The sequence below is a fragment of the Stigmatopora argus genome, chromosome 7 (assembly GCF_051989625.1).
Source record: "Stigmatopora argus isolate UIUO_Sarg chromosome 7, RoL_Sarg_1.0, whole genome shotgun sequence".
Classification (NCBI taxonomy): Eukaryota; Metazoa; Chordata; class Actinopteri; order Syngnathiformes; family Syngnathidae; genus Stigmatopora; species Stigmatopora argus.
The window spans coordinates 4,027,092-4,053,643 of NC_135393.1; the positions used below are offsets into that span (position 1 = coordinate 4,027,092).

General features: G+C 40.4%; 2 protein-coding genes across 2 annotated transcripts; both read left to right on the forward strand.

Annotated features, from left to right (window-relative positions):
* The first annotated feature begins 4,682 nt into the window (after positions 1 to 4,682).
* On the forward strand, positions 4,683 to 10,439 carry notum2 (notum pectinacetylesterase 2). Its single transcript, XM_077604701.1, has 11 exons — positions 4,683 to 4,990; positions 5,194 to 5,246; positions 6,600 to 6,695; positions 7,689 to 7,749; positions 7,844 to 7,956; positions 8,059 to 8,161; positions 8,470 to 8,658; positions 9,240 to 9,340; positions 9,686 to 9,833; positions 9,920 to 9,967; positions 10,136 to 10,439. The coding sequence occupies exons 1-11, from the start codon at positions 4,683 to 4,685 to the stop codon at positions 10,437 to 10,439; spliced, it is 1,524 nt and encodes a 507-aa protein (XP_077460827.1).
* Positions 10,440 to 11,916: 1,477 nt separating this feature from the next.
* Positions 11,917 to 16,478, forward strand: rps15a (ribosomal protein S15a). The gene is made up of 5 exons (XM_077605280.1): positions 11,917 to 12,042; positions 12,810 to 12,947; positions 13,072 to 13,151; positions 13,620 to 13,705; positions 16,352 to 16,478. The coding sequence occupies exons 2-5, from the start codon at positions 12,815 to 12,817 to the stop codon at positions 16,443 to 16,445; spliced, it is 393 nt and encodes a 130-aa protein (XP_077461406.1). The 5' UTR covers positions 11,917 to 12,042; positions 12,810 to 12,814; the 3' UTR covers positions 16,446 to 16,478.
* Positions 16,479 to 26,552: the final 10,074 nt, after the last annotated feature.

Below are 26,552 nucleotides of genomic sequence, written 5' to 3' on the forward strand. Positions count from 1 at the left end.
AAGTAATAACCATTTACATCATCATTGTGCTGACTTCAAGATACAATGTGAGGGCAGCAGAATTTTGTTGGATATAATGGAATGAAATAATTGATCTGTAGCCATTACATCTGGTCGTTTTTCATAATGTTAGTTCTATTAAAGGTGCTTTTGAATTCTCAATAAGGTTCTGCCTTCTTTCTGAGTGTGCGTTGTGCGCGTGTGTGTGTGTGTGTGTGTGTGTGTGTGTGTGTGTGTGTGTGTGTGTGTGTGTGTGTGTGTGTGTGCATGTGTGTGTGTGTGAATTCTTAACGTTCCTTTCTTAAAATCGGCTTCAAAGGAATTTTCAGAAATGCAAAATTGGAATTGAATAGTGCAATAAAACATATCTAAGCCGGGACAGTCTGGGAAAACTATGAATCACTGTCATCATAAATCTTTTACCGCAACAGCAGTAAAATCTTTCGGATACAGCTAGTAATGCCCTTTGGCTTCTGCCTTTGCAGTACATTCAATGGGTTGTCCGTAGTTTATGGGGAACTAATACCCAGCATTGACTTTGCCTTAAGCACTGATTTTTATGTTATGCATTCTTTGAGGACTGAAAATATTTGTGAATTGACTTTTTTTTTAAATCTGCATCTCTGTCTGGACCTTTAAAAATGATGGATTATTATTTTATTGTACTGTATGGTTTTTATATGCACTGAAAACCAGGGCAAATTCCTCCAAAAAGCAGACATAGAAAGTGACATCTCAGGTGCATCCAATATGCCTTAAAATTGTATTGCTCTGCAGCTTCAGCAGAATGATGACCTAATTAAGTGATTAAAATATTTCAGTAAAAATATTCATTTACAGTGGCACAGTAGAGGGGTGTTTGGTGGCGGTACTCCAGCTTTCTTTCATAGCCCAAAAACCTGCATAGAAGGCTGATTGGAAATTATAAATTGCCTCTAAGTGTGCACATGGATGTTTTTTGTCTATATATGCCTTGTGAATGGCTGGCAACCAGATCAGGGTGACCTCCTGTCACTTGTTAGCTTGGATAGGCTCCAGCACCCCCATAACCTTCGTGAGGATAGGCGGGTCAGAAGATGAATGAACCGAAAATATTAATTTTCCTGAAAGAATTCCTCCTTAAACTAATGTCAAAGAGGAGACGGCACCATAATTAAGAGGGTTCATAATGCATCTAGGGAAACAGTGCTGGGATATCTTGATGAGTAGTGTTGTAGTACCCAGGGAAAACCCACTCAAGAACAGGGAGAACTTACAAACTCCAGGCAGAAAGCCGGGAGTATAGGATTGAACTCTTGAGAGATGAAGTGCAAGGCGCCTTGCTAACCAGTCAGTCGCCACGCCACAGTATCATTTACTTATTTTACAGGCCTGAATAATTTTTGACAAATTGCTACAACTCTCCCTTTTCTGCAACAACACTGTATCTGTCAAATTTTTACGCCGAATACCTGCAGAAATTTTCAAACTACACATATGTTTCTAAGCGGGAAAACAGCAGATGAACTAACTTTATTTATTTTTAAACAGATGGAAATTTATTGATTATTCGATGGTCACAACTGTAAGGATTGCACCTATAGAAAAAAATTCATTCTTTCATTTTCTGAACCGCTTAATCCTCACAAGGGTCACAGGGATGCTGGAGCCTAACCCAGCTGACTTTGAGCCAGAGGGGGATGACACCCTGAATCAGCCGATGGCAATTTTGAGTGTTCAATCAGCCTACCTTGAAGGTCTTGAAGGAATGTGAGAGGAAACCGGAGTACCCAGGGAGAACATGCAAACACAGGAGGACCAACCTGGATTCAAACCAAAGACCCCAGAACTGTGAGGCCAGGGCGCTAACCACTCTGCTGTCAAGCCACCCCCGAAAACGGGTAGCAAAATTTGACCGTCGCAAAAACTGATAGATGCGGCCTGGTAGCTTGAATTACATATTTTGTCCCATAATGCAAATTGTTCTGCGGCGGCCCGGTAGGTCACGTGGTTAGCGCGTCGGCCTCACAGCTCTGGGGTCCTGGGTTCAAATCCAGGTCAGTCCACCTGCGTGGCGTTTGCATGTTCTCCCCGGGCCTGTGTGGGTTTTCTCCGAGTACTACGGTTTCCTCCCACATTCCAAAAACATACATGGTAGTGGGAGCGTGAATGGTTGTCCGTCTCTTCGTGCCCTGCGATTGGCTGGCCACCAATTCATGGTGTCCCTCACCTCCAGCACCCCCCACGACCCTAGTGAGGATAAAGTAGTTCAGAAAATGAATGAATGATTGTCATATAACTTGACATGAAGGCCAATCTGGGGGTTCCTACTCAGACCCAAAACTCACTTGAAAACTGTTGAGTGGAGCACATTGTGTCTCACTGTCAAGCGACTTGATCAAACCAAAGTACAGTTTGGGATTATAGGCCTCAAGACACCATATAAATTGAGGAATTTGTTGAATGGTGAGACGGACAGACAGATTAAAACATTTATAATTGGTTGTTCACTTTTTCTCAGTTACTTTTGCATTTAAAACACGGCCAATATACACACATTTGAGTTGTTGTAAAAAATAATGTCTCAATAAGAAAACTTAGTCGCAGCAATCCCATCTCTTGGTTTCTTGTGAAATGCTGATAGATTTTCAGCAGCCTCTTTTTTTTTTCTTCAGCGAATTGAAGTATCTGTTAAACAGATTTTTGCACTGATTTATTAGAAGATGGTCTAGACAAGTGAAGGAATGAAGAATTGTTCAGCTCAGGAGATCAAATTTTGTATAGTGAAGTCTCTAGGGTCCATTTTTACTGCACTTAGATGATATGATCTTGCACACATATTTTAGTAGTTTTGTTTTCTTTCTGGCTGGGGTTTAAAATAGCACGAATGCTTGAAAATTTGTCAAAAATTCTCTTTTGCCTTCCAAAGCAATAATACTTGTTCAACTTTTCTTTCTTGTTTGTGTGGTGTTTCTTTGTAATTATAAGGTTATTGAAGATGTACATTTAAAAAAAAAGGTAAACAAACTGTTTTAATGAACATAATGGTAACACTAATCAGAAAAGAATCATTATTTTGCCTAGGATCACAATAAAATTGAATTAATTTGGAATTTGAGCAGAACTTAGATCTTTAAATTAAGTGAAAATTATGGTGATTATTACTATTGCAACATATTTTCTCTCAGTGTTTGCGCCTGAGTCTCATCCCATGTCCCAGTCAGCCCTGAGTCCCGTGCTGCCTTTGTATACTTGGCCTTTCAAGCATCCATCATTTGCTGTGATTGGCATGTTAGGGTGGTGTGCATTTCATTGATGAGAATTTCAGAACACCAGGGCTCGTGATCAGCGCAATGTCACCATAGAGTCATCCCACAGGTATGGAAGGGGATCATTTTCAAACAGTTTGTCTGTCATCATCAAATACACTCTCCAAGAGTCTGCAGACTCCAGACAGCCCTGGAAGCACAGCCACAGGTGAAAATCTTATGACACTGTGCTTAAAATGTCTCAATCAAAAGCAAGGAAAGAAATGTTTAACTCTAACTTTATAGTACACAAGTTACTAATAAAAAAAGAGTGTATTTCAAACTCTACTCAGGATTAAACGATCAGAAGTGCTCAACAGTGACCAGATACAATAATAGATACACCTCAAATTTTTTTGAGGAGTCAGATTTAGTTTTTATATATGCTTAAATTAGGTTTATTGTCAGTGTTCATGAAATTGTTTGACCAAACAAATTTATGTGGGTTGTGTATGTAACTGCAATGTAAGAACACACTGTTAGGTGTTTATAACATTTTTACCTTCTCATATGTCAAAGTAATAAAGGTAAACGATCATCAAGATGTGGTGCATCAATGTAATCTACAGTACCAACAATAGACTCATTGTTACAATTAGGAAAGAACTATGAGCATCAATAAAAGAGAATGGCTGAAAAAGTCATTTTCAGGGTACTAGATGGCCAGTAGATTACTTTGGTTGTCTTAAAACACTTTATGTAACATGCCAATTTTGTATTTATTTACTGAAAAATATAAAGTCAAATTTGCATGTATGCTTTTAGCCTTTTTTCTTGTTCTTTTATGGCAGAATTGGCCACTCAACATTTCCCAATCGCTCAGTGGCTTCTCACATCTATAAAAACATAATATTTCATTGCATTTGACTTTATTATATGAGATTTTAATTTTGGTAAGGGAGAACTAATGTATAGTCTCAAATGCAGTTTTGAACAGAGACACACTCAGGGGAAGGAAGAAAGATATGAATGTGGGGGGTAGGCAGGGAAGCATGTTCTTCAGTTGTGGTCAGATGGCAAAGTGCTTTGCTCATGAATGTGTGCAAAGAAATATGTTAAGGAGATCTTTTCTCCTCACTCCTGGTCAACCAGTACCTCCCCCTCGATGCGTGTCGTAAGTTGGAGCTTCAGGAGAAAATGGGAGGAACTCTGATCCATATGGCGGCACTATAAAGCTCACTGATGATTTGCAGGCTTCATCAAAGCATTTTGAAATCTTCATTCCAACTTAAGACTGGCATCATATTCTTACACGTTCCACCAGTGATCTCATCAAGTTCCACTGCCTTTGCTCATTTTTCAAGTAGGTATGTTCACTTCTAATTTTAAGTTTGTAGCATGTAATCATAGAATGATGCTTAATTAAATTACTATTGTACTGTATCATCTGCAGAGATGAGGATCCTTGGCCAGGCTATTCTTTTGCTTTTGCTTGGGATGAACTGGTGTAGGAATACGAAAGTCCAGTCCACCAAGAAATCTACACATCGTGACCAAGTCGACAACAGCATGCAACCTTCACCGGAGACTGCTCTCTCCACCGGGAGTGTTTCAAACAATCGGGGTACTGCAGACAACGGTGGAGGTAAATCAACAAGGGATGATGCTGCTGGAGCTCGAACAACCAAGCAGCAGACAGATGAAATGAGGCTGCACTTTCTCAAAAACCCACATGTTACATGTAATGATGGGACCCCAGCTGGGTGAGATGGTCATTTGAAATTGAATATTACAATTTATTTTACCAGATCTATTATTTTTAATGTTTGGCAAAAAGTACATTTAATTTCACTTCAGGGCTAAAAAGCTCATGAAGAATGCAATATTTTGAGAGACTAAATGGAACTCAACTTGCTCAGAAGCAATTCTTGTCTTCACTCAGTATAAATCATTTGTGGTTGTGCAGGTTTTACCTAAAAGAAATCAAAGGAAGCCGCAGATGGCTGTTGTTTTTGGAAGGTGAGTATTTTATTTTAAAAACACTCTGGTTAATTTGGTTTCACAGAGGTCAAGATGATTTGACACCTTATTTGGAATTCAGATGGTGATGTTATTTTGTGTTTTTCTACTTTTTGGCAGCTGTCAGACTTGAGTTTATTTCAGATTGAAATATGCATGGATGGTGATCGACCATATTTTTCATATAGTTTACCTTATGTGTATTTTACGAACGGCAGTGGAATGATATCAGAAAACCTCTAAATTATGAAAAACCTTACAAATATATATATATATATATATATATATATATATATATATATATATATATATATATATATATATATATATATATATATATACGTAGTAAGGTTTTTGTGTGGGTTTTCTCTGGGTACTCTGGTTTCCTCCCACATCCCAAACACATGCAGGGTAGGCAGGTTGAACACTTTAAATTGCCCCTAGGTATGTGTGTGAGCGTGAATGGTTGTCTGTCTGCTTGTTCAAATCTAGGTCGGTCCACCTGTGTGGAGTTTGCATGTTCCCCGGGTACTCTGGTTTCCTCCCACATTCCAAAGACACCCATAGTAGGCTGATTGGACACTCTAAATTGCCCCTAGGTATGGGTGTGAGCGTGAGTGGTTGTCCGTCTCCTCGTTCCCTGCGATCGGCTGGCCACCGATTCAGGGTGTCTCCTGCCTCTGGCTGGGATAGTTCCAGCACCCCCCGCGACCCTAATGAGGATCAAGTGGTTTCGAAAATGAAAATGAATGAATGCAAGGTCCATTGCTCCCTCAATTCCTATTCAATACTCTCTTGTCCTCTAGTCTAGCGTTTCCGAACCTACGGCACACTTTTTGGATTGAAAAAATCTCAAGGCACACCACCATCTGAACCTTTTCTAATTTAAAACTATGTCTCCTATATCAACAATAGAAAGTTGTTCTCATCAAACTTGCATTAACGGGAATCAAATAAACCCCCTCCCCCAAATTATTCCAAAATCCAATTTTCACACCAGCCAAATGTCACCAAAAGTCTGCGGACCCCGAACAACTTTCGGTTCAAGTGATTTAAAAATAAGTATTGTAACATTTTTAATCTCATCATTTTATTACTTTTCCTCCCAATATTACTTTAATCTCCTAATTTAATGCGAAGAGCGGTTTTGTGTTCACACAGTCTTAACGTCGACAAAAATTGAAGCAGGTGAAACCAAACAACTTCCGGTTAACGTTACATAAAAATAAGCAACAAATTATTTTAACCTCATAATATTTCAATTTTAATCTCGTACTGTTTGATTTCAATCTAGTTCTCTGAATATTAGAATGTATCACTCATTTCCCTAATATTAATCTTTGCTATTTTTAGGGGGCTGGTGCTGCTATAGCAAACACACCTGTGATTCCAGGTACCAAAATGTTCCACGACTAATGAGCTCAACAGGATGGCCTCTGACAAAAAGTGGTAAGACAATTTATCATATAGTTGGTTTTGGTACTCAGACGTTTGGTCGCCGGACTTTTGGTCGCCGGACTTTTGGTCGCCGGACTTTTGGTCGCCGGACTTTTGGTCGCCGGACGTTTGGTCGCCCGGAAGGTTATTGATAATTACCATTTAAAATTGTTGCTCAAGTTCCCTAAATACAAACTGCAAATTATTATTTTGTCATACTTAATGCCCTATTAATTATTAGGCTAAAGAAAAGCTCCAAATTTCCCGTACTTTTATTGTGTTTTGTTGGAGAACTTGTTAAGACCCTGACTGACGTCCCTTCCTAAGGGGACAACCCATGTACATACACACTCATACACTCACACGTCCGCTCAGTGAAACTGCTCAGGGCCATTGTTGTCTTTGATTGATGCGTAGACTGTGTTGTTTTACCTTGTTTGGTCGCCGGACTTTTGGTTCCTGGACGTTTGGTCACCGGACATTTGATCGCCCGGACCCAAACGTCCGGCGACCAAACGTCCGGCGACCAAACGTCCGGCGACCAAACGTCCGGCGACCAAACGTCCGGCGACCAAACGTCCGGCGACCAAACGTCCGGCGACCAAACGTCCGGCGACCAAACGTCCGGCGACCAAACATCCGGCGACCAAAAGTCCGGCGACCAAACATCCCCGGTCACGGTTGATTTTGCACATAGATTTCATTATCAGTCTTTCTAACTCAGGTCTGGTCCTCACTGTGTGGAGTTTGCATGTTCTCCCCCGTGTGTGGGTTTTCTCCGGGTACTCCAGTTTCCTCCCAGATCATCAAAACATGCAGAATAGGCTGGTTGAAAACTCTAAATTGCCCCCTAGGTATGGGTCTTAGCATGAATAGTTGCCCGTATGGTTGTGCAGTGCGTGGTGCCTGTATTTAACTGGGATAGACTCCAGCGCCCCCCACAACCCCTGTGAGGATAATGGTACAGAAAATGAATGAATGAACCATTGATTGTTTTTTTTACAGGTCATGGCATACTGTCATCCCAAGTAGCAGAGAATCCTTATTGGCACAACACAAATATTGTGTATGTATAACCTCTATTATCCTCTATTATCATTTATTTGGTAACTCTGGTATGATATAATGGGTTCCTATGTGGATGTATCCTTTTTCCACAGCGTCATTCCATATTGCTCTAGTGATGTTTGGAGTGGCACCAAGCCTGCCCTGACCCCTCCTCCAAAGCAACGACAGGAGAGAGAGAAAGATCGGGATAGAAATAAAAATGAAAGTGTGTCTCTGCAGGAAGAACACTAGATTTACACAGATGAATAATGACTATAGCATGCATGTCTGTACCTCTACTGCACTCATTATGTATACTTTTCATCAGCTGAGTATGCTTTCATGGGATCCCTTATTATCCGAGAGGTTGTCAAAGACCTTATTCCCAAAGGAATCAAGCTGGCCAAGGTTGTTCTGTTGTCTGGCACAAGGTAAGCTAATTTCCAGGCTCAATCTTTGATGCTGACAGCACTTTTTGAGCACAAATCTATTTTTACCTCATCAGTGGGCTACTTTTGACTATCACAATTTGGCAACCAAGCATTAGCAGTTAAAAATGTTGCTGAAAAATAATTTAATGTTGGTTTCAATTGCCTTGTTTGTGATTTGGAATGGTGCTTGTGAAGTGGTCCACGTCACTAACCATCTGGCATTAGCATTACCCATTGTACAGAAATATTGCAAACTAAAGTTTTTGTCTAAAATCAAGTCAAATCTTCCTTTATGTATCTTACTTCAGTGCTGGGGGTACAGGAGTTTTGCTGAATATCGAGCGAGTAGCCAATTATCTGGAGCAGTTGGGTGCAGAGGCACAGGTCCGAGGTCTGGTCGACTCTGGGTGGTTTCTTGAGAGTAAACAGCAGAGACCGCCGGACTGCCCTGAAACAGTTACTTGCTCACCTGAAGATGCGATAAAGGTCGGCCTCAGGTAAAGCTACCAAGACTGTCAGCCTGGCTGTAAAATATTGATGTATGCCTACGTATACCTGGGAACCTCTACTCACAAATGCATCTACATACAAAATGTTCAGGTTACAAAACACTTTGATATGCAAATTACTGATTGTTTGCTTGAGTTATTCTCAGTGTGCCTAACAATTCGAATTTGTGTGTTTATTATTGGGATGGGTATATGATAATAATTATTATTTGTTTTCTTATTGTAAAGAATTGGGTTTATTTTAGTGCTGCTCTTGCCGCTCTGTGAGTAACGTGAAATAGAAAGAGAGAGAGCAGAATTTTTGCTCTGTTTTGTAAGCATACATTTGCATAGATATTTCATACAAAATCGGTATACTTTTATTATTTTTAAAGGCTTCATAGTGCCTAGTTTTAAAGATTGTTGAACAAATTATGCTATTTCAATATAAAATGCTGCTCTACTTATGAAAAATCCAAGTTATGAAACAAATTCTGAAACCAAATAATTTCACAAGGAAGGTACCACTGTATTTTACACTTTATAGAATGGTTGACCTTAAAGCCTAAAATGTGTTCCTACTTTCTCAGGTTGTGGAATGGTGTAGTGCCTGACAGGTGCCGTCGCCTCTATAAGAAAGGGGAAGAATGGCAGTGCTTCTTTGGCTCCAAGCTTTATTCAACTTTAAATTGTAAGGGTCCTTCATAATTCAATTGCATTTAATATTTCAATCTCAATAGCAGATGGGATCTAAGAATTATCTGTTTTTTGTAGGATTGACTACACATGATGTCAGTGTATAGATGGCTATAAATGAGTGTTGGTTTTCTTTAAACCCTGAAAGAGATAAATTGATGTTCTAAATTTTCTAAGTCTTTGAGTGACCCAGGTTTATTTATTTATTTTATTGATTTGTATTTCACAATATCTGGTGCGTTATTTGGTATAGGATACAGACCGATGTTTAAGATAAGGTCTCTAAACTACATATCTTCCTTAAAAGCTAATTACAGTCAACACCTTATTTTCTCTGTAGCACCCTTATTTATTACGCAATGGCTGTTTGATGAGGAACAACTGAGGGTGGAGAACATCTACATTGGAGGACAGCATATGAGCAATGAACAATGGCAGTACATACGGAATCTAGGGACAGAGTTGAAGAATTCCTTAACGGATGTCACGTAAGTTCAAAATGAATATTTTGCTACAAAATTGTAAATTAAGCATCAATTTCACAAATTATGTGCCTTTTTTGTTGTTTTTATAGAGCAGTATTCGCTCCTTCCTGCCTTTCCCATACAGCGATTACCAAAAGGTATGGCTCTTTTTGTGGTGATTGCACATTTTGTAGGTCTTTTTGATCAAAAAAAATATTTCTTCCCAAGAAATCAAGTTGCTTGTTAATGCCATTTAAGTTGTCACTTCTCAATTTTTGCCTTTCTTTACACCATGACATCCTTATTTACTCTACTACTTCTCTTAGCAACTGGAACAGTTTCCAAATTAGAGGAACTTCTCTGCCACGTGCCCTACACTGCTGGGAGAGGAGCCTGGAAGCCACTCGTAACAACAGAACTCCAGCCAAAGGATGTCCATTCTACTTGGTGGATGATTGCCATTGGCCTCAGTGTAACCCCACCTGCCCCACTTTGGTAAACCAGGCAACCCAGCAGGAGCTTACTTTGCCCCAGTTGCTGGTAGCCATGGGATTTGACCTTCGGAAGCTAGGCTTGAATCCCAAAAAATATGCAGATTTCCTTGCAAGCATTGGTAGCAATGGTGACTAGCATTAAAACATGCACAAAAGGGCTGGTTTTTATTTCTATGTAACCATCAGATTTGTAAAGAAATATCTATTACCCAATTTTGTTCCATGTGTCAAGCTTGTTCAACTGTTTTTATTCGTATATGTTTTATTTTTTTCATTGAAAACAACATACTTTAAACATTTTGATAAGCACGTTGATCATGATTATGACATTTATTGAAGTAACGAGAATTTTACAAAATGTCAGCCTCACCCAAACATTTTTTTCTTGGTACACTTTTTTTAACCAACTTTAGAACTATATTTATTAATATAATTTATACTGGGGGCATTCCGTTGGAATAATGGTTGGCGCATTGGCTTCACAGTTCTGGGTTCGATCCCAAGTGGGTCCTAATTGTTCAGAGTTTGCATGTTCTTCCTGGGCTTGCGTGGGTATTCTGCTACTCTGGTTTCCTCCGACATTCCAAAACATGCATGGTAGGCTGGTTGAATACTCAAAATTGCCCCTAGAAATGAGTGTGAGCATGAATGGTTGTCTGTTGCCTTGTGCCCTGCGATTAGCTGGACACCACCAATTCGGGGTGCCCCCTGCCTGGTGCCCATACTTAGCTGGGATAGGCTCCAGCACCCCCACAACCCTTGTGAGGATAAGGGGTTCGGAAAAAGAATTAATAATTTATACTCAATCATTTCTCAGGTTAGTTAGGGTTTTGAATTTATTTTAAATGTAATGTATGTACAAATGTACTGTTGGTACTTATTCTATTATAAAAACCTCTAAACTGTCAGCTCAAACACACTGACTGATTTTCTTTTATTTTGTGATTGAATTCGTATCAAGGCTATGCCAACATATTGATGCATACATTTTATTGAATACAATATCTTTCCTATCATTTTTTAACATTGCACACTCAAAAAGGTTTGCAATAAAGATTGTTTAAAACGTTTTTCTGTGTGCGCCCTGGTGGCATATTCATACATATATATACATATATGGGTATGTATATATATATATATATATATATATATATATATATATATATATATATATATATATATATATATATATATATATATATATATACACACATATATATGTATGTATATATATATATATATATATATATATATATATATATATATATATATATATCAACATATTTATTTTTCAAAAAATAGTTTTTCTTTGTTTCTGACTAGTTTTTCTTCAATCTCAAAACACACAAGGAGAAACTGTGACGCAGATGTAAAAAACATCAAAAAGCACGCCAACCTCACGAACTCGTTCACTGAAAAAAAGCAACAACACTTTTTCCCCCAAAAATGTAATATATGTGAAAATTAATATATTTTTGTAAAATGTCGGAATTACGCACTGGAATACTGTGTGGTTCGTATCCTCAACGCTTGAGGGCACTAGTTTTAAATCTCGACACATATTTTCGGGAGTAATGAATGAAATCGAAATTTCTTGCAAATAAGTAAAATATAAATAGTAGCAGATGACATCTCATCAATGTAGTTATCGAGTATCGATATTTTAAAGCTGTTTACGAATTTCCCATAATGCATTGCGAATGCATGCTACTTCCTCTCTCCGCCATATTGCTGAACCGGTGAGATGCTTTTTAATATTGTGAAATACAATCTATTAAATATCAACAGCATCTTATCGTTTATACTTCCAGTTTTTAAATAAAATTAAAACGTATGTATGCAGTAATTCGTTGAAAAGGTTATCGTCTCTCTTGACCTCATTTTGGCATCGTTTTAGCCACTTTAACCATGTGCGGTCCGTACTGCTCGGGTCAAACGGTGCTTGCCTTGGAGTCTCCTTAAATGTTGATACGTTTTTTTCGAATAAAGAACATTATTTAACGTTAACGGCAATAAATGAAATAGTGCTTTTCGACAAATATCGTCGCTCGCGCCCCCACTATTTGGCATTCAGTGAAGGTGTACCTTAACGAGCCACAGCTACGGCTAGAAATCTGACACACTACCGTATTTTTTGGGCTAATAGTTTGTTTCGTGGTGGTATTCGTTGATGTTCAATTGCAGCTCGATACACTTACCGTGTTTAGCTGTCTCATAAGACCGAGTGTCTATTGTTGTCTTTCCTGCTTCATCGTGTGAGATGTGTATCACATTAGATACGTTTCGTCATTGGTGTTCACTCGAAATGTCCCCTCACAGCTGTGTCATCGTCGTAAACCTTTTTTTTCCACGATGAAGTCGTTTTGTTTTTACTCTTGGGATAGAGTTTATAGAAAGTTAGTGCTTAATCTGTTTTTAAAAAATATATTGAGGGTCTGATCTTTCTATTTTACTATGTTAAAAATAGTCTTTTCTAATTTATTCACCAAGTATTGTTCTTTTCCAGGCATCATGGTGCGCATGAACGTTCTGGCAGATGCTCTGAAGTGCATCAACAATGCTGAGAAGCGTGGAAAACGCCAGGTCCTCATCAGGCCCTGTTCTAAGGTCATTGTGCGCTTCCTAACTGTCATGATGAAGCACGGTAAGTTTTAATTAACTGCATTGTCTTGCTTGATTTGTATTTTATTGTGCATGCGCTTGGCTACGTCAGCTCTTAGGGTCACTCAGATTTTCTCCTTAGAATAATTTTTGTCTGTCTTTTTCAGGTTACATTGGTGAGTTTGAGATTATTGATGACCACAGAGCCGGGAAAATTGTCGTCAATCTCACAGGAAGGCTGAACAAGGTAAAGTTGGAACCGACTCATCACTGGGGAATTTGAACCGTTCACTTAATTTTATATTATTTATTAACTGCATGAAGATAATGGTAAACAACCCAAATAACGATATTAGGCAGAATACTATTGTCCATATTTAATTTAGAAATGTGGTTATAATGTAATACCAAACATAGATATGGTGCATTATTTTATGAGTGTCGGTAACAAGATGATGAGCAGACAAAATCCCAAACGGAAAATGATTGATGCGCGCCGGCCTGCGTTAAAAAACTGATATTTGTTGTAAAATGGCGGGGCAAGAAAGAAAACGTAGACAAATATTTCACACAAGCAGCAGAAGTTCATCTGCGCCACCAGTGCAGAAGACAAAAATGTGTCACAAATTGGCCGCACCCATGGCAGGAAATAAAACATTGTGGACAGCTACTCCAGATTAATGTTTTAAATAATTTGTGTCTTTGTTTATTGCAGTGTGGCGTGATCAGTCCACGTTTTGATCTTCAGCTCAAGGATCTGGAGAAGTGGCAGAACAATCTTCTGCCCTCAAGACAGTTTGGGTGAGAAACACACACTTGCCATACATTGAATGTTTTTCATGGGTGAATCAGTACGGTTCGCACCTTTATCTTTTGGGGCAAGGTTGGAGGGGCTTTTGTTCAGTGTTTTTACTGTCATTATTACCTCTATATTGCTTGTCAACAAAAGTACATTTTATTGGTGACCTCTTACTCAAGTGGGATCGTAGCTGCAAGTACAGTGGTACCTTGAGATACGACCTTAATGCTTTCGGTATGTGCTCGTAATTTGATTTACTCGTATCTCAAATCAACATTTCTGAATTTTAAAAGTATATTTGTTCTTCTGTTGTGCAATAAAGATAAGACAACTCCCCCTTACACTATGAAAAGTAAAGAATATTAAAACCTGCAGAAGAAGTTGCTCTGCAATATGAATAATCAACTTAAGACCACCATTGGCAAGCAGGCTATTTTCAGCCTCACAAAAAAACAGTGTAAATTGACCTCCCCTATGGGCATTTAGATGAATAAATAAAAACTTGATGAACATAACCTAGCGTAGTTTCACACCCATAGAACGCACCACCCGAAAGGGCGCCATCTCAGTTGTGGGTGTATTTTCTGTTTTTTGTCAATAGAAAGTGCGCTTCGTTTCAAAGGATGCACTGCAATGGTTGTGCTAGCATGACACACACGTTAGCATGCATGCTAGCGTATGTTTTAAAAAAGGCAACAGGAGCAAAACTAAGTTTGATTTTGTTTTAGTGACATATTGTGTATTCTCGGACATATAAGTCTAAGTATTCAAACATCTTCTGCCAAGTTGGCGAGTTCGCCAACAATGCTGGGTTCCATCTCATTGTCAGGGTCACAGTTGTCGTCGTGGGGTTTCGTAATAGTGATTCCAGCTTTGACGAAAGCTCAAACTACAGTGCTCGCCGGCACTTTGGCCCGGGCATTGACAATCCATTCCAAAATGGATTGGATTCATGCGACGCTGCTTGCTTTGTATGGAGGGTTAAAAGCGCTACAAGCACACGGAAGTCAACTGCCTTGCCACTCGTCCGGGATGTTTTGAATGGATTTACTGTAATGCTGGGAATACACGGGGAGGCTATTTTTAAAGTGAACGTCCGCTTGGTTGATCGCAATAAGTAGCGTGTCGGCATGAAATGAAACCAGTCAGTAAAGCGGTCAGGGTCATAGAAATTTTTGAATTTAGTGCATAAACTGTTTGTGCACATGTATTTAAAAGACACTAAAAAATAAAACTAAGAAACTTGTGTGGAAGCACAAGTATTATACCATGGCCTTGTCCAATACACTATTCTGATTGACTGGGAAAAGTACATGATAAACAGCATTGACTGTAAGAAGTAGCTCCTGGGGGGAAAAACAAAAATCTAATGTATCAAATGATAGCAGAACCATGCTTAACCAGACTTTCTGACAAATAGATGTCTGATTGCATTCTCTGTTACAGGATTACTAAGTGGAATTAAAACAAATAAGTCATTTATCAACTTGTTAGGATATTACAACACATTTGATACTAAAATGCTGGTGAAAAATTGAAGGCGAAATATAGAGACAAGCAGAATGCGTGGGAACCCTGAAATTCGCAAAGTAGTGTGTCAAACTTACATCGATTTCCTTTATGTGAAAGCCATTCTTTGCACTAAGAGTGCCACCACCAGTTCTCTGGTGGCATGTGGGGGGGAAACAGAATTTAACTCTTTGACTGCCATCGACGGTAGCAAATGTCCATTCATTTTTTACTGTGAAACAGCCAAAATAATTTACTGTGCTGTACTCTACTGTACTGTATCCACTACAAAAACAGTATTTTTTTTTAGCAATGCTCTGACTGTTATATAAATTAATGGTACTCTACCATATCATGCCCCTGGCAATAGTTATAGCGATGGATGTTACGTATGTTTATACAGCTAAGTTGTCAGGAGCCTAAATGAATTAGAGCGGGCCTTCCCAGCGTTCCAAATTTGCTGCTCATTTTGATTAACTTTATATTGAAGATAGCAAACCACATTTAGTTTTAATTTTACCAATCACCAATGCTAAACCCGTAGGTGGTTGCAATGCTACTTGAAGGTGTATTGAATCATTAGCCCTCAGTTCTCACAATTCCCTCACACATTCTTTCAAGTGGGAAATAACTGGCTGGCTATAAGTGTGTGTGAAAAATTGTCAATATGGGAAAGTTGAGCATTGTTCTGACCGTCACTTCTAGAAGAACCACGGTACACTTAGAAACGTGTATATATACTTTTAATTTAATTTTGCAATACTAAAATTATGGGTACCGTATTTTCACACCTATAAAACGCACCGCCGGAAAGGGCGCAGTCTCGGTTGCAAATGCATTTTCTGTTTTTTGTCAATACAAAAGGTGCCTTGGCGGACTGGGTGCTAGCATTACATAGGCTAGCGTATGTTGAAATGAAACCAGTCCGCCAAGCGGTCAGTCATACAAAAATTTTCGTGCCGACCGATTGGACGCATCGACAATTTTAGAGAGAAAATTAGACTTTTAAAGTGCGCTCTATTGATCTGAAAATACGGTAGGCTCCACAGGGGCTCTCTACTATTATGTGTATGTGGGTGGGTTAGTTTAGGGGCTGTAGAAATTGCAAACTTTTAATTGTGGCCTTCCCCCCTCTACAGATACATTGTACTTACCACCTCAGCTGGCATCATGGACCACGAAGAGGCCAGACGGAAACATACAGGAGGCAAAATCCTTGGATTCTTTTTCTAAAATGTAAACTGAAAATAAAATCAACCAGGGAAATGTTTTGGTCCACTTGATTCATTTAATTTTACCTACAAATGGTATTTTTTTTTAAAATATGAAATTACCTGGGTTCGTTTAACTTGGCTTGTATAGATTGAAGTCAGGTAAAAGGTGTGTGGTCTTATGGGTGAGTTGTACTTACAGTTTTAAAGGCTGCTGAGAGCTTCCTTGTGTTGATTTCATCTCTCTGAACTGCAGTAGTTAGCCATACTTTTTGTGTTCTATTAAAAAATGAGGTTTTATTTTAATCATTTCTACATAACTATATTGGAAATTCCCCCACTTAGAAATCATGGAGGCTGCAACGGGCTGCAGAGAAATTTCCAAGCAGCTTGGTGAAAAAAGGTCCACCTATGTATGGATCAATCGTTAGAAAATGAAAGAAGCTATAAATACGACTGTCAATCTCATTCGGAGTGGAGCTCCATGCAAGATATCACCTTGGGTGCTTCAATGAGCCCTCAAATCAGCCCAGAACTACAAAGGAGGACTTGGTCAGTGGCCTCTAGAGCTGTGACCACTGTTTTCAAGGTGACTTGGTAATGCACAGACATCATGGCATGAAAGGTTCCCCCCTGCTTAAAATAGTGCATGTCAAGGTCCAAGTTTGCCAATGATCATTAACATAATACAGAGGACTCGTGAGAAAGTTGTGGTCAGATGAGACCAAAAAGGAACTTACAATAACCCTACAATGAAGCTTGGGGCTGGTAGCATGATGCCTTTGAGGGTTTTTCTGCACATGGACAGGACAACTGCTATATTAACCCTAGAATGGTAATTCTATTTCAGGGGTTACCTTTCAGGCTTCTGAAATAAAGGGTTACCGGGGAAAAATGGATCCTAAGCAAGATGGTGCAATGAAGGGTACCCATTTTTCCCCGGTAACCATGGTAATCCTCTATTTCAGAAGCATGAAAGGTAACCCCTGAAATAGAGGGTTACCATTCTAGGGTTAAGGAGAGGATGTCCGTGACCATGATTGTGAAATTTTCGGAAACAACCTTCCCTCAGTCAGAGCAATGAAGATGGGTCGTGACTAGGTCTTCCAGCATGACAATGACCTTAAGCACACAGCCAGAAAAATCAAGGAGTGGCTCCGTAAGAAGTATATCAAGGTTCCGGCATGGCCTAGCCAGTTTCCAGACCTAAACCCAATAGAAATTCTTTAAAGGTAGCTCAACCTCAGTGTTTCTCAGTGACGGCCCAGAAACCTGACTAATCTGTGGAGGAGTGGGCCAAATTCCCTCCTGCAGTGAGGGCAAACTTAGTGAAAACAGGAAATGTTTGAAACAAAGGTAACTGCACCAAATATCTGTTTTCTCAGGTGTTCAAATACTTATTTGCACCTGTATCCCACAAATAAATTGTTTTAAAAAACTGGATTTTTTTTAGATTGTCTCTTAGAGTGGACATGTGCCTACAGTGAAAATTTCAGATCTGTCCATGGTTTCTAAATGGGAGAACTTCCAATATAGCGTTGAACTCACTGTACATCAGTTGCTTTTAAGTGAATTATTGCTAGTTGTTCTACAGTTCGTGCATAGCCACATTTGTAGTATCCACTTATAGTTCTGGCGGCCCGGTGGGTGAGTGTTAAGCGTGTCGGCCTCACAGCTCTGGGGTCCTGGGTTCAAATCCAGGTCACGTCCACCTGTGTGGAGTTTGCATGTTCTCCCCCGCGTGGGTTTCCTCTGGGTACTCCGGTTTCCTCCCACATTCCAAAAACATGCATGATAGGCTGATTGGACATGCTAAATTGCCCCGAGGAATGTGTGTGAGTGTGCATGGTTGTCTGTCCCATTGTGCCCTGCAATCGGCTGGCCACCGATTCAGGGTGTCTCCCCCCTCTGGCCCGGAGTCAGCTGGGATAGGCTCCAGCACCCGCGTGACCTTAATGAGGATAAAGTGGTTCAGAAAATGAGAAGAGGTGAGACCTATAGTTCTTTACCATTTCAAGGCTCCTCTGTGTATTTAGTCCTTTTCTGTCCGCCGTCGTGTATGTCTGATTTCATAGTGGAATTAAAGTTGACAGACTGTTAATGGAACATTGGTGTCCAAAATGGTCCTTGTGGACTAAAAAGCACACTAGACGCACTGCTTCCCCAATGAGTCACTGCACTAGACTGAAATGCTTTGATGGTATATCTTACCACCTTCATTATAAATATAAATATAGAAAAAGTTGTAGCATACTGCCTGGTCTCATAGTTTTCCAAAATAATGTGTAAGTGGCGGAATTCTAAACTTATCCTACTGGTAAAACCTAAGACGAGTGTGAACCTTTACAATGTCACCACGCGATGGCAGTAGCAATTCGTTTTCTGGTTTGTAGATGCAACCTGTACCGCATCAAGTTAGCTGGAAAGCAGCCGGCTAATTATGATTGATTCGGAGATCCGTGAATTAAAATTTGAATCGCAGATATAATATATATGCGATTCAAATTTTAATTCACGGATCTCCGAATCAATGAGTCAAAAGTCACTTTAGGATTGTCAACTGTTTAGATGCAGATGACAGGGTCGAGTGTTGTCAAGATTTCCACACGTGAAGTAGTATTCTAATTTTTGCATTTTTAGTGGTATTGTAAAGGATAGGGCTCTCTGGAAAGGGTTTTGCATTTTCATCTGTGTTGTCCTGTAAACAACCCTTTAGCAACCAAACTACTTTTTTTCCTCCTCCAATTTGCTTTTTTTTTGTTTTCAGATGGCATTAGAAAAATTACAAAAATATTGAATTTAACTTGCCTTGAGCTAGGAGCTTAGCAGCCCAAAAACTGATTCTCAAGTTGCATTACATGAAGCTTGCCTCACATTTCTGAGATCAAAGGGTTACATTTCAGATTTAGCTTGCGTGGGTTTTCTCCGGGAACTCCGGTTTACTCCCACCTGCCCAAATCATGTACTGTAGACACTTGAACACTCCAAATCACCCCTAGTTATGAGTGTGAGCGCGAACGGTTCTCTGAACCCTTATGCCGTAGATTCAGGAGGCCCCCCTGGTGCCCATACTTGGCTGGGACAGCAACCCTGCGGTATAGAAAATGAATGAAGGAATGAATAATTTAAGATATTGTTTCTCCTGCTTACCTCTTTCATGTGCTCTTACTGTCTGCCTAATTTAACATGTTGATCGAGAGTGATGGGAAGTTTGGCTTTACAGTTGCACGTGAAGTGCAAAATGATAAATGGGGTAGTTAGGAAGGAGTGAATTTATAGGTAAGAAGGCAGTGAACCATTGTGGTGCTCATCCCGTAGCTGTCCTCAAGGGCATCATGCTCCTCCAGAGTCTCATTTTTGGTGACTAACCTGGGGATCCCTCTGCTGCGGTGGAAGCAATGCTGCACCTGTCCTCATTTAATGTTAAGCAATGGTTAATTAGCAGGCAGTGAACAAAAGATGTTAATTTATATATAATACAGGAAGGTTAAGTTAATTGGGCTTCTCAATTGTTCTCTATAGATCATCTCTGTGGACGTCATAATCTGTTGAACTGTATATCATTGGGGAACAGGTGCTAAATGAAAAATGTTCATTGACATTGATTAGGCAATGTTGGCTTTGTCTAATTCACACACTGGTGGAAGGTCAGGGCCAGCAAGGGTTATTGGCTGTGCTGCATCTACTGTACATACATACAGAATTTACTCGCAAATAAGCGGCCCTGCGTATAAGCCGCATCCTTAAACTTGCCTTAAAATTGTCGAATTTTACAATTTCTCACGTATAAGCCGACCCCTGATTCACTATTTTCACCTCCATATTCATGGTTTTAATAGGGAGTACAAATGTGTTACTTTGAAGGGAAAATCTTAGGAAAAATCATCGTGTTATTTCTAAGATACTGTGAATCAACGTGGGCGGTCGATTGGTCGCCGGTCTTTTGGTCGCCCCGATCGCGACAACGGGCGACCAAAAGACCGGCGACCAAAAGACCGTCGACCAAAAGACCGACGACCAAAAGACCGACGACCAAAAGACCGACGACCAAACAAGGTAAAATAACACGGTCTACACATCAATAAAAGCCAACAATGGCCATGAGCAGTTTCACTGAGCCGACGTGTGAGTGTATGAGTTTGTATGTACATGCGTTGTCCCTTTAAGAAGCTACGTCAGTCGGGGTCTTAACAAGTTCTCCAACAAAAAACAATAAAAGTCCGGGAAATTTGGAGCTTTTCTTTAGCCTAACAATTACTAGGGCATTAAGTATGACTAAATAGTAATTCACAGTTTGTATTTAGGGAATTTGAGTAACGATTTAAATGGTAATTATCACTTTCCTTCCGGGCGACCAAAAGACCGGCGACCAAAAGATCGGCGACCAAAAGACCGGTGACCAATCGACCGTGTACCGTGAATCAAAAGCACATTATTAGGGTCAATATCATAAGAAATTTATGTATCCAGTAATGGTTGTTTTCTTACTGCAAAACAGAAAATAACCAACGAATAGTAAATGTTACTTTGCAGACATTTACTGGTGAAAAAGAGTATAGCAAGTCTTGTGCACATATAAGCTGTACCTATGACTCAGTCATCATTTTTTTGAGTTACAAATACAGCTTATATGCGAGAAAATATGGTATGTTTGCCACCACATATGATGACCTCCACCTTGCCACCCTAAAGCTGTTCCCTTTCGCTCTACATCCATGTTCATTCATCTATTTATTTTCTATGCTGCCCATCCTCATGAGGGTTGTGGGGGTGCTGGACCTTATCCTAGCTGATTTCGGGCATCAGGCGGCAGACACCCTGAATTGGTGGTCAGCCAATCGCAGGCAAATAGAGACACAACCATTCACGCCCACACTCATACCTAGGGACATTTTAGAGTGTCCAAAAATCCTACCATGCATGTTTTTGGAGTGTGGGAGGAAACTGGAGTACCTGGAGGAAACCCACGCAAGCTCAGAGAGAACATACAAACTCCACACAGTGAGTACCGACTGGGGATTGAACCCTCGATCGCAGAATGGTAAGGGCGACGCGCTAACCGGTACACGGTCGATTGGCTGCCGGTCTTTTGGTCGCCGATCTTTTGGTCGCCGGTCTTTTGGTCGCCCGGAAGGTAAGTGATAATTACCATTTAAATCGGTGCTAAAAAATTCCCTAAATACAAACTGCGAACTACTATTTAGTCACACTTAATGCCCTAGTAATTATTAGGCTAAAGAAAAGCTCCAAATTTCCCGGACTTTTATTGATTTTTGTTGGAGAACTTGCTAAAACCCTGACAGATGTAGCTTCTTAAAGGGACAACGCATGTACATACAAACTCTTATACACTCACACGTTGGCTCAGTGAAACTGCTCATGGCCATTGTTGGCTTTTATTGATGCGTAGACCGTGTTGTTTTACATTGTTTTGTCGCCGGTCCTTTGGTCGTCTGTCTTTTGGTCGTCGTTTTTTTGGTCGCCTGTTGTCGTGGTCGGGGCGGCCAAAAGACCGCGACCAAAAGACCGGCGACTAAAAGACGGCGACCAAAAGACCGGCGACCAATCGACCGCACACGGCGCTAACCACCCGGCCGTCTTAAATCCACATGTAAATGAAGATTTAATTCCACAGGGAAACAGCCATGTTGAAGGACAACTTTCAAATCACTCTCCTGGGCTTATTCCTTTATTGTGGCAATAATTATATTCGTTCATTAGGCCATCCATCTACTATAAGCATCGTTTGACCTCATACTTCATAGCAGGGGTGGGCAAACCGGTCCTCGAGGGCCACTGTGGGTGCAGGTTTTTGTTCCAACCGAGCCAGCATAGACACTTTGACCAATGAGATTTCTGCAGAAAACAAGAAGCACCTGACTGCAATCCACTCATTTCACTTGTAGGACACCAGATCGGTGTAAAGATTTCCTCTTTATGAGTTGGAATGAAAACCCGCACCCATTGCAATAGTTTGCCCACCCCTGCTTTATAGCATGCAAGAGCAAAGGTCAAAGGAGCTGTGATCCAGACAGCTATCCCATGATGTAGGTACCCCCCTCAACACTTGGCAAGCACCATAGTGATTTGATTAGTTGCTAATTAAAACTTGGCAGTCTGGGTTGGGTGCAAAAGGAGATCGCTCAATTAGCAGGGTTGCCGGCGAGTCTAATCTCTCTCTTCTTCTCCCCCTTCTCTTTGCCTTCCTACTCGATCACACATCTTCATGCTGTTTAATAAGTATAAAAGATGAGAAGAAAAGGGAGGAGGGATAGCTGTTTGGGCAAAGACCGCATTCTCCAGGAGCTGAAAGCATCCAGCCCTGTAATCCTTAAACTAATCTTTGCTTAAAGATGTGGTTTGTACGTTGAAAAGAAAATCACCGGCTTCCAGCGGACGTTTGTTTGGGCACATTGCCCCCAGCAAGCCTTGGTGCTTGCACTGTTCTCTTCTCTTGGCAGAACAACTGACTAATACATGGGCTGTTGCAGCTTTAGAGGTGTGCCTCTGGCTGCTGGAGTTATGAGCTTTAAAAATCCTTTCTTTGTCTCTGTCAAGAAATCACTTTCATTCCTGATATTTTCTTTACTAAGGAAAGCGCAAATGCGGTTTCCTATCAAGACAGTTTGGTCCCATATCAACTTAGCAGGTCAGCAACATGTTTTCGTTTTATAACTTGCGTTTCTATTGTCAATAGTTTTGTAGTGTTGTTTCTTAACTGTTGGTGAACTCTTTTACCCAGAAATATATTTAAAAAAATTGTTGTTTAAAAATAGTCTCTGAAAACACAGGTACAATATACTGTGTTTTACGTCCCTTGGATATATTTTTAGTAGTTCTAAAAGTTCTCCGAGGGCCAGTTTGAGAAAAATCAAAGGATGTGAGGGCCAACTTGAAATCCTTCCACTTTCATTTGTTTAAGCCGGAAATAAAAGATCAGGTACGGAAGGGCTGATTGTTGGATTGCTGCCAGCCCCCCAGTCAAATTGGATTGGATGTCTTTCGCCGTCATTGGCAGTGAAACATGATTATTTGATGCCAGGCTTTGCAGTTAAAATGGATTTGATTTCTTTAACTGTCAACTGTAGGGAATGAGTCAACGGCTGCCAGCAACGAAATAATCCTGAGAATATCGTAAAACATACTATATAAGCATTTGACACTTAATTGCTCCTTTCAGACTTGGAAAACTGTAGTTAAAGCAGTGGTGTGCCGTCAGAGCATTCAAGGCCTTCTCTGCTGGCCTAAGAAATATCTAAATCATATGTTATATTTTGTCCATCAATACTTATTAGATAATTCCAAATTGTCTGTTAGCAGAAGGAACACAGCAGATATTTTTCACCATATCATTGTTCTGCAATATGAACCTCCCTCAAATCTTGTCGATTTTTTTCACATTTCTTTACTCACATTTGATCTGGACTCAATTGATTGCATACAACTATATTGGCTTCCATATCCGTCTCATGTTGCAGTGACTGTGACTACAGGATTGGACTTGTTCAATGCAAGGGTTGCACCTCTGACAATGTCAATGTACCCAGAATGTATGTCATAGCTTTCACTCTCTGAACAGGCACATAAACAAGTATTATGCATCCACCAGGGGTGTGCCATCAGGGCCTTCAAGGCCTTCTCTGCTGGCCTAAGAAATATCTGAATCATATATTATATTTTGTCCATCAATACTTATTAAATAATTCCAAATTGTCTGTTAGCTTCCTTTCATTGCTTTGCCCCTGGTTGCACTGCTTCCAGATGTGTGTTTTCATATTGAAGCATTTAACCAATCACATTTCAGCCATTATTTGTTACCAGGGTCAGGAATCTGCCTCAAGGCCTTCACAATTAGTTCTGCAGGCTCTGCTGCATTAAACAAGCGTCGATAAGACTGTTGCTTTAACCATTCAGAATTTGATTTGGTGACACCAAGCCCTTCTCGCAGGGGTAGGGATAGGTCATTGCCTTCTCGCAGTCGTAGGGAAACGTCATCGCTGTCACCAACTATGATTGGCTAGTGATAGAGAAGGCGGACCAAAGCCAAAGTGAGCCAGCCAGAGATTGCAAACTCCACCCACAATGGCCGACGGAGAAAAACAAATGGATTTGGTTGCAGATTTGCTGATAAAGCCATTTTCCAGATGCACTTTTCCAGAGAAAAATGGACATCATTAAGAAAGGGCGGTCAACTCCGAAGCTAGCAAGCCTGTTACAGCCGGGAAAAGGGTGTGTCCGCCACTTTCAGTGTGTTAACTACGAGGGCTATTCCTGGCTTACGGGCTCCGAGGAACACTGCAAATTGTATTGCTGGGAGTGCTTGTTATTTGCCACCGTAACATGGTGTTTGGAGCAACAATGGATTTGCAAATTTGACTTGTTTAACCAAAGCAGCAACGAGACACCAACGCACTGCCGGACAATTACAAGCAACGGTGCTCTCCAAAACTTTTTGGGAAACCCGAGTGAAGTTACAGTCCAGCGAGCAAGTGCGCAGGCAAACGGAGCGCCACAACGAAAAGGTAAAGAAAAATAGGGAAATCTTAAAAAGTTTATAGACTCTGTAAACTTTCATTTCCGGGACACGATGAAAGCGCTGCTGAAATTGTGACCTTTTGTTCATGTTGCTAAAGAGCAGGAATTTGCACTTTTCCACTTTTCTGGTATCTTTTTCCCGCTAAGCAGCACTGCACTGTCCTGATCACACATAAACCTGGACACTTTTCAATCAGTTCCCCACAATCTTAAAAGGGAATACATTGTCAAAACAGATTAGCACTGTGACTGTAATCCATCCTGACATATACTTGAACACTCACATCAAAACAATGTCCTCTATATAAAGCCTTTCAGATTATAGAATTGGGAGCTGATCATATGTGGTTTACCTAAGAATAATCTGTTATGCTGCCATTTATAAAAACACATTCTAGCTTTAAGATATGTATTCAGTTTTAGGATTTGCTATTATACCATACCACAAACTTTCTGCTTCTGCTCAACCAGATAGGCCCCGTATTCATTCATTAACTTCATACTCTTATATAATATTTACAAGTAGTTAATGGTATTGCAGAGACCTAAGACTGGAGTCAGCCCTAACAGCAGGGGAGCTGGCAAATTTCAAACCTGATCGACCGTGGCTTTTATGCAGTCCATTCTGTTGTCAAGTCTGTTGGTGCCAATGAAATGTGCTGGGGGGCCTGTAGTGATTTCCTTTAAATAAACCTGCAAAGGAACCTTTCTATGGTATAAAGACTTGCCCACTGGGCCTAGATGAAAAGGACTTTCCCTTGACATGCAGGGCTAATGTGTGCAAAACTATTCATTCTTTTTCCCGAACCGCTTATCCTCACAAGGGTCACGCTGGATGCTGGAGCCTATCCCAGCTAACTATTGGCACCAGGCTGGGGAACACCCAATCAGTGGCCAGCCAATCACAGGGCACAAGGAGATGGACAACCATTCACACTCACAATTGGGGGCAATTTAGAGTGTTCAACCAGCCTACTATGTTTTTGGAATGTTGGAAGAAACCAGAGAACCCGGAGAAAACCCTCCCAATCCCGGGGAGAAGATGCGAATTTCACACATTGAGGACCTGAAGTATGATTCCGATGCGCTAACCACTCCATCCCATGTGCAGATCTAGTATCTTATATTTAATTAAAACAAGATGCACCAATTATTATATACTACAGTTTTTCCCATCCTCCTTTAAGTCAAAACGGACACTTGACATTTGAAATAATGCCATGGGACACTATGATACAAAAATACCAGTACTATTTTTTAATCAATGAAATATTTGGCTGTCAATTATGGTGTTAGATCCAACCCGTTTCAACTACGAGGGCCTGAAGTAATCATTTACTAGCAGGCCTCTAATAGATTGGCATCTGTCGCCATTCATTAATTCTGATATTAATTTAATTTATTGTCAATCACTTAATGTACCAGCGGCTCGGCGACTTGAGTGGTTTAGCACGTTGGCCTCACAGCTCTGGGGTCCTGGGTTCAAACCCTGGCCGGTCCACCTGTGTTTGCATGTTCTCCCCGGGCCTGCGTGGGTTATCTCCAGGTACTCCAGTTTCCTTCCACCTCCCAAAGACATGCATGGGACAATCTA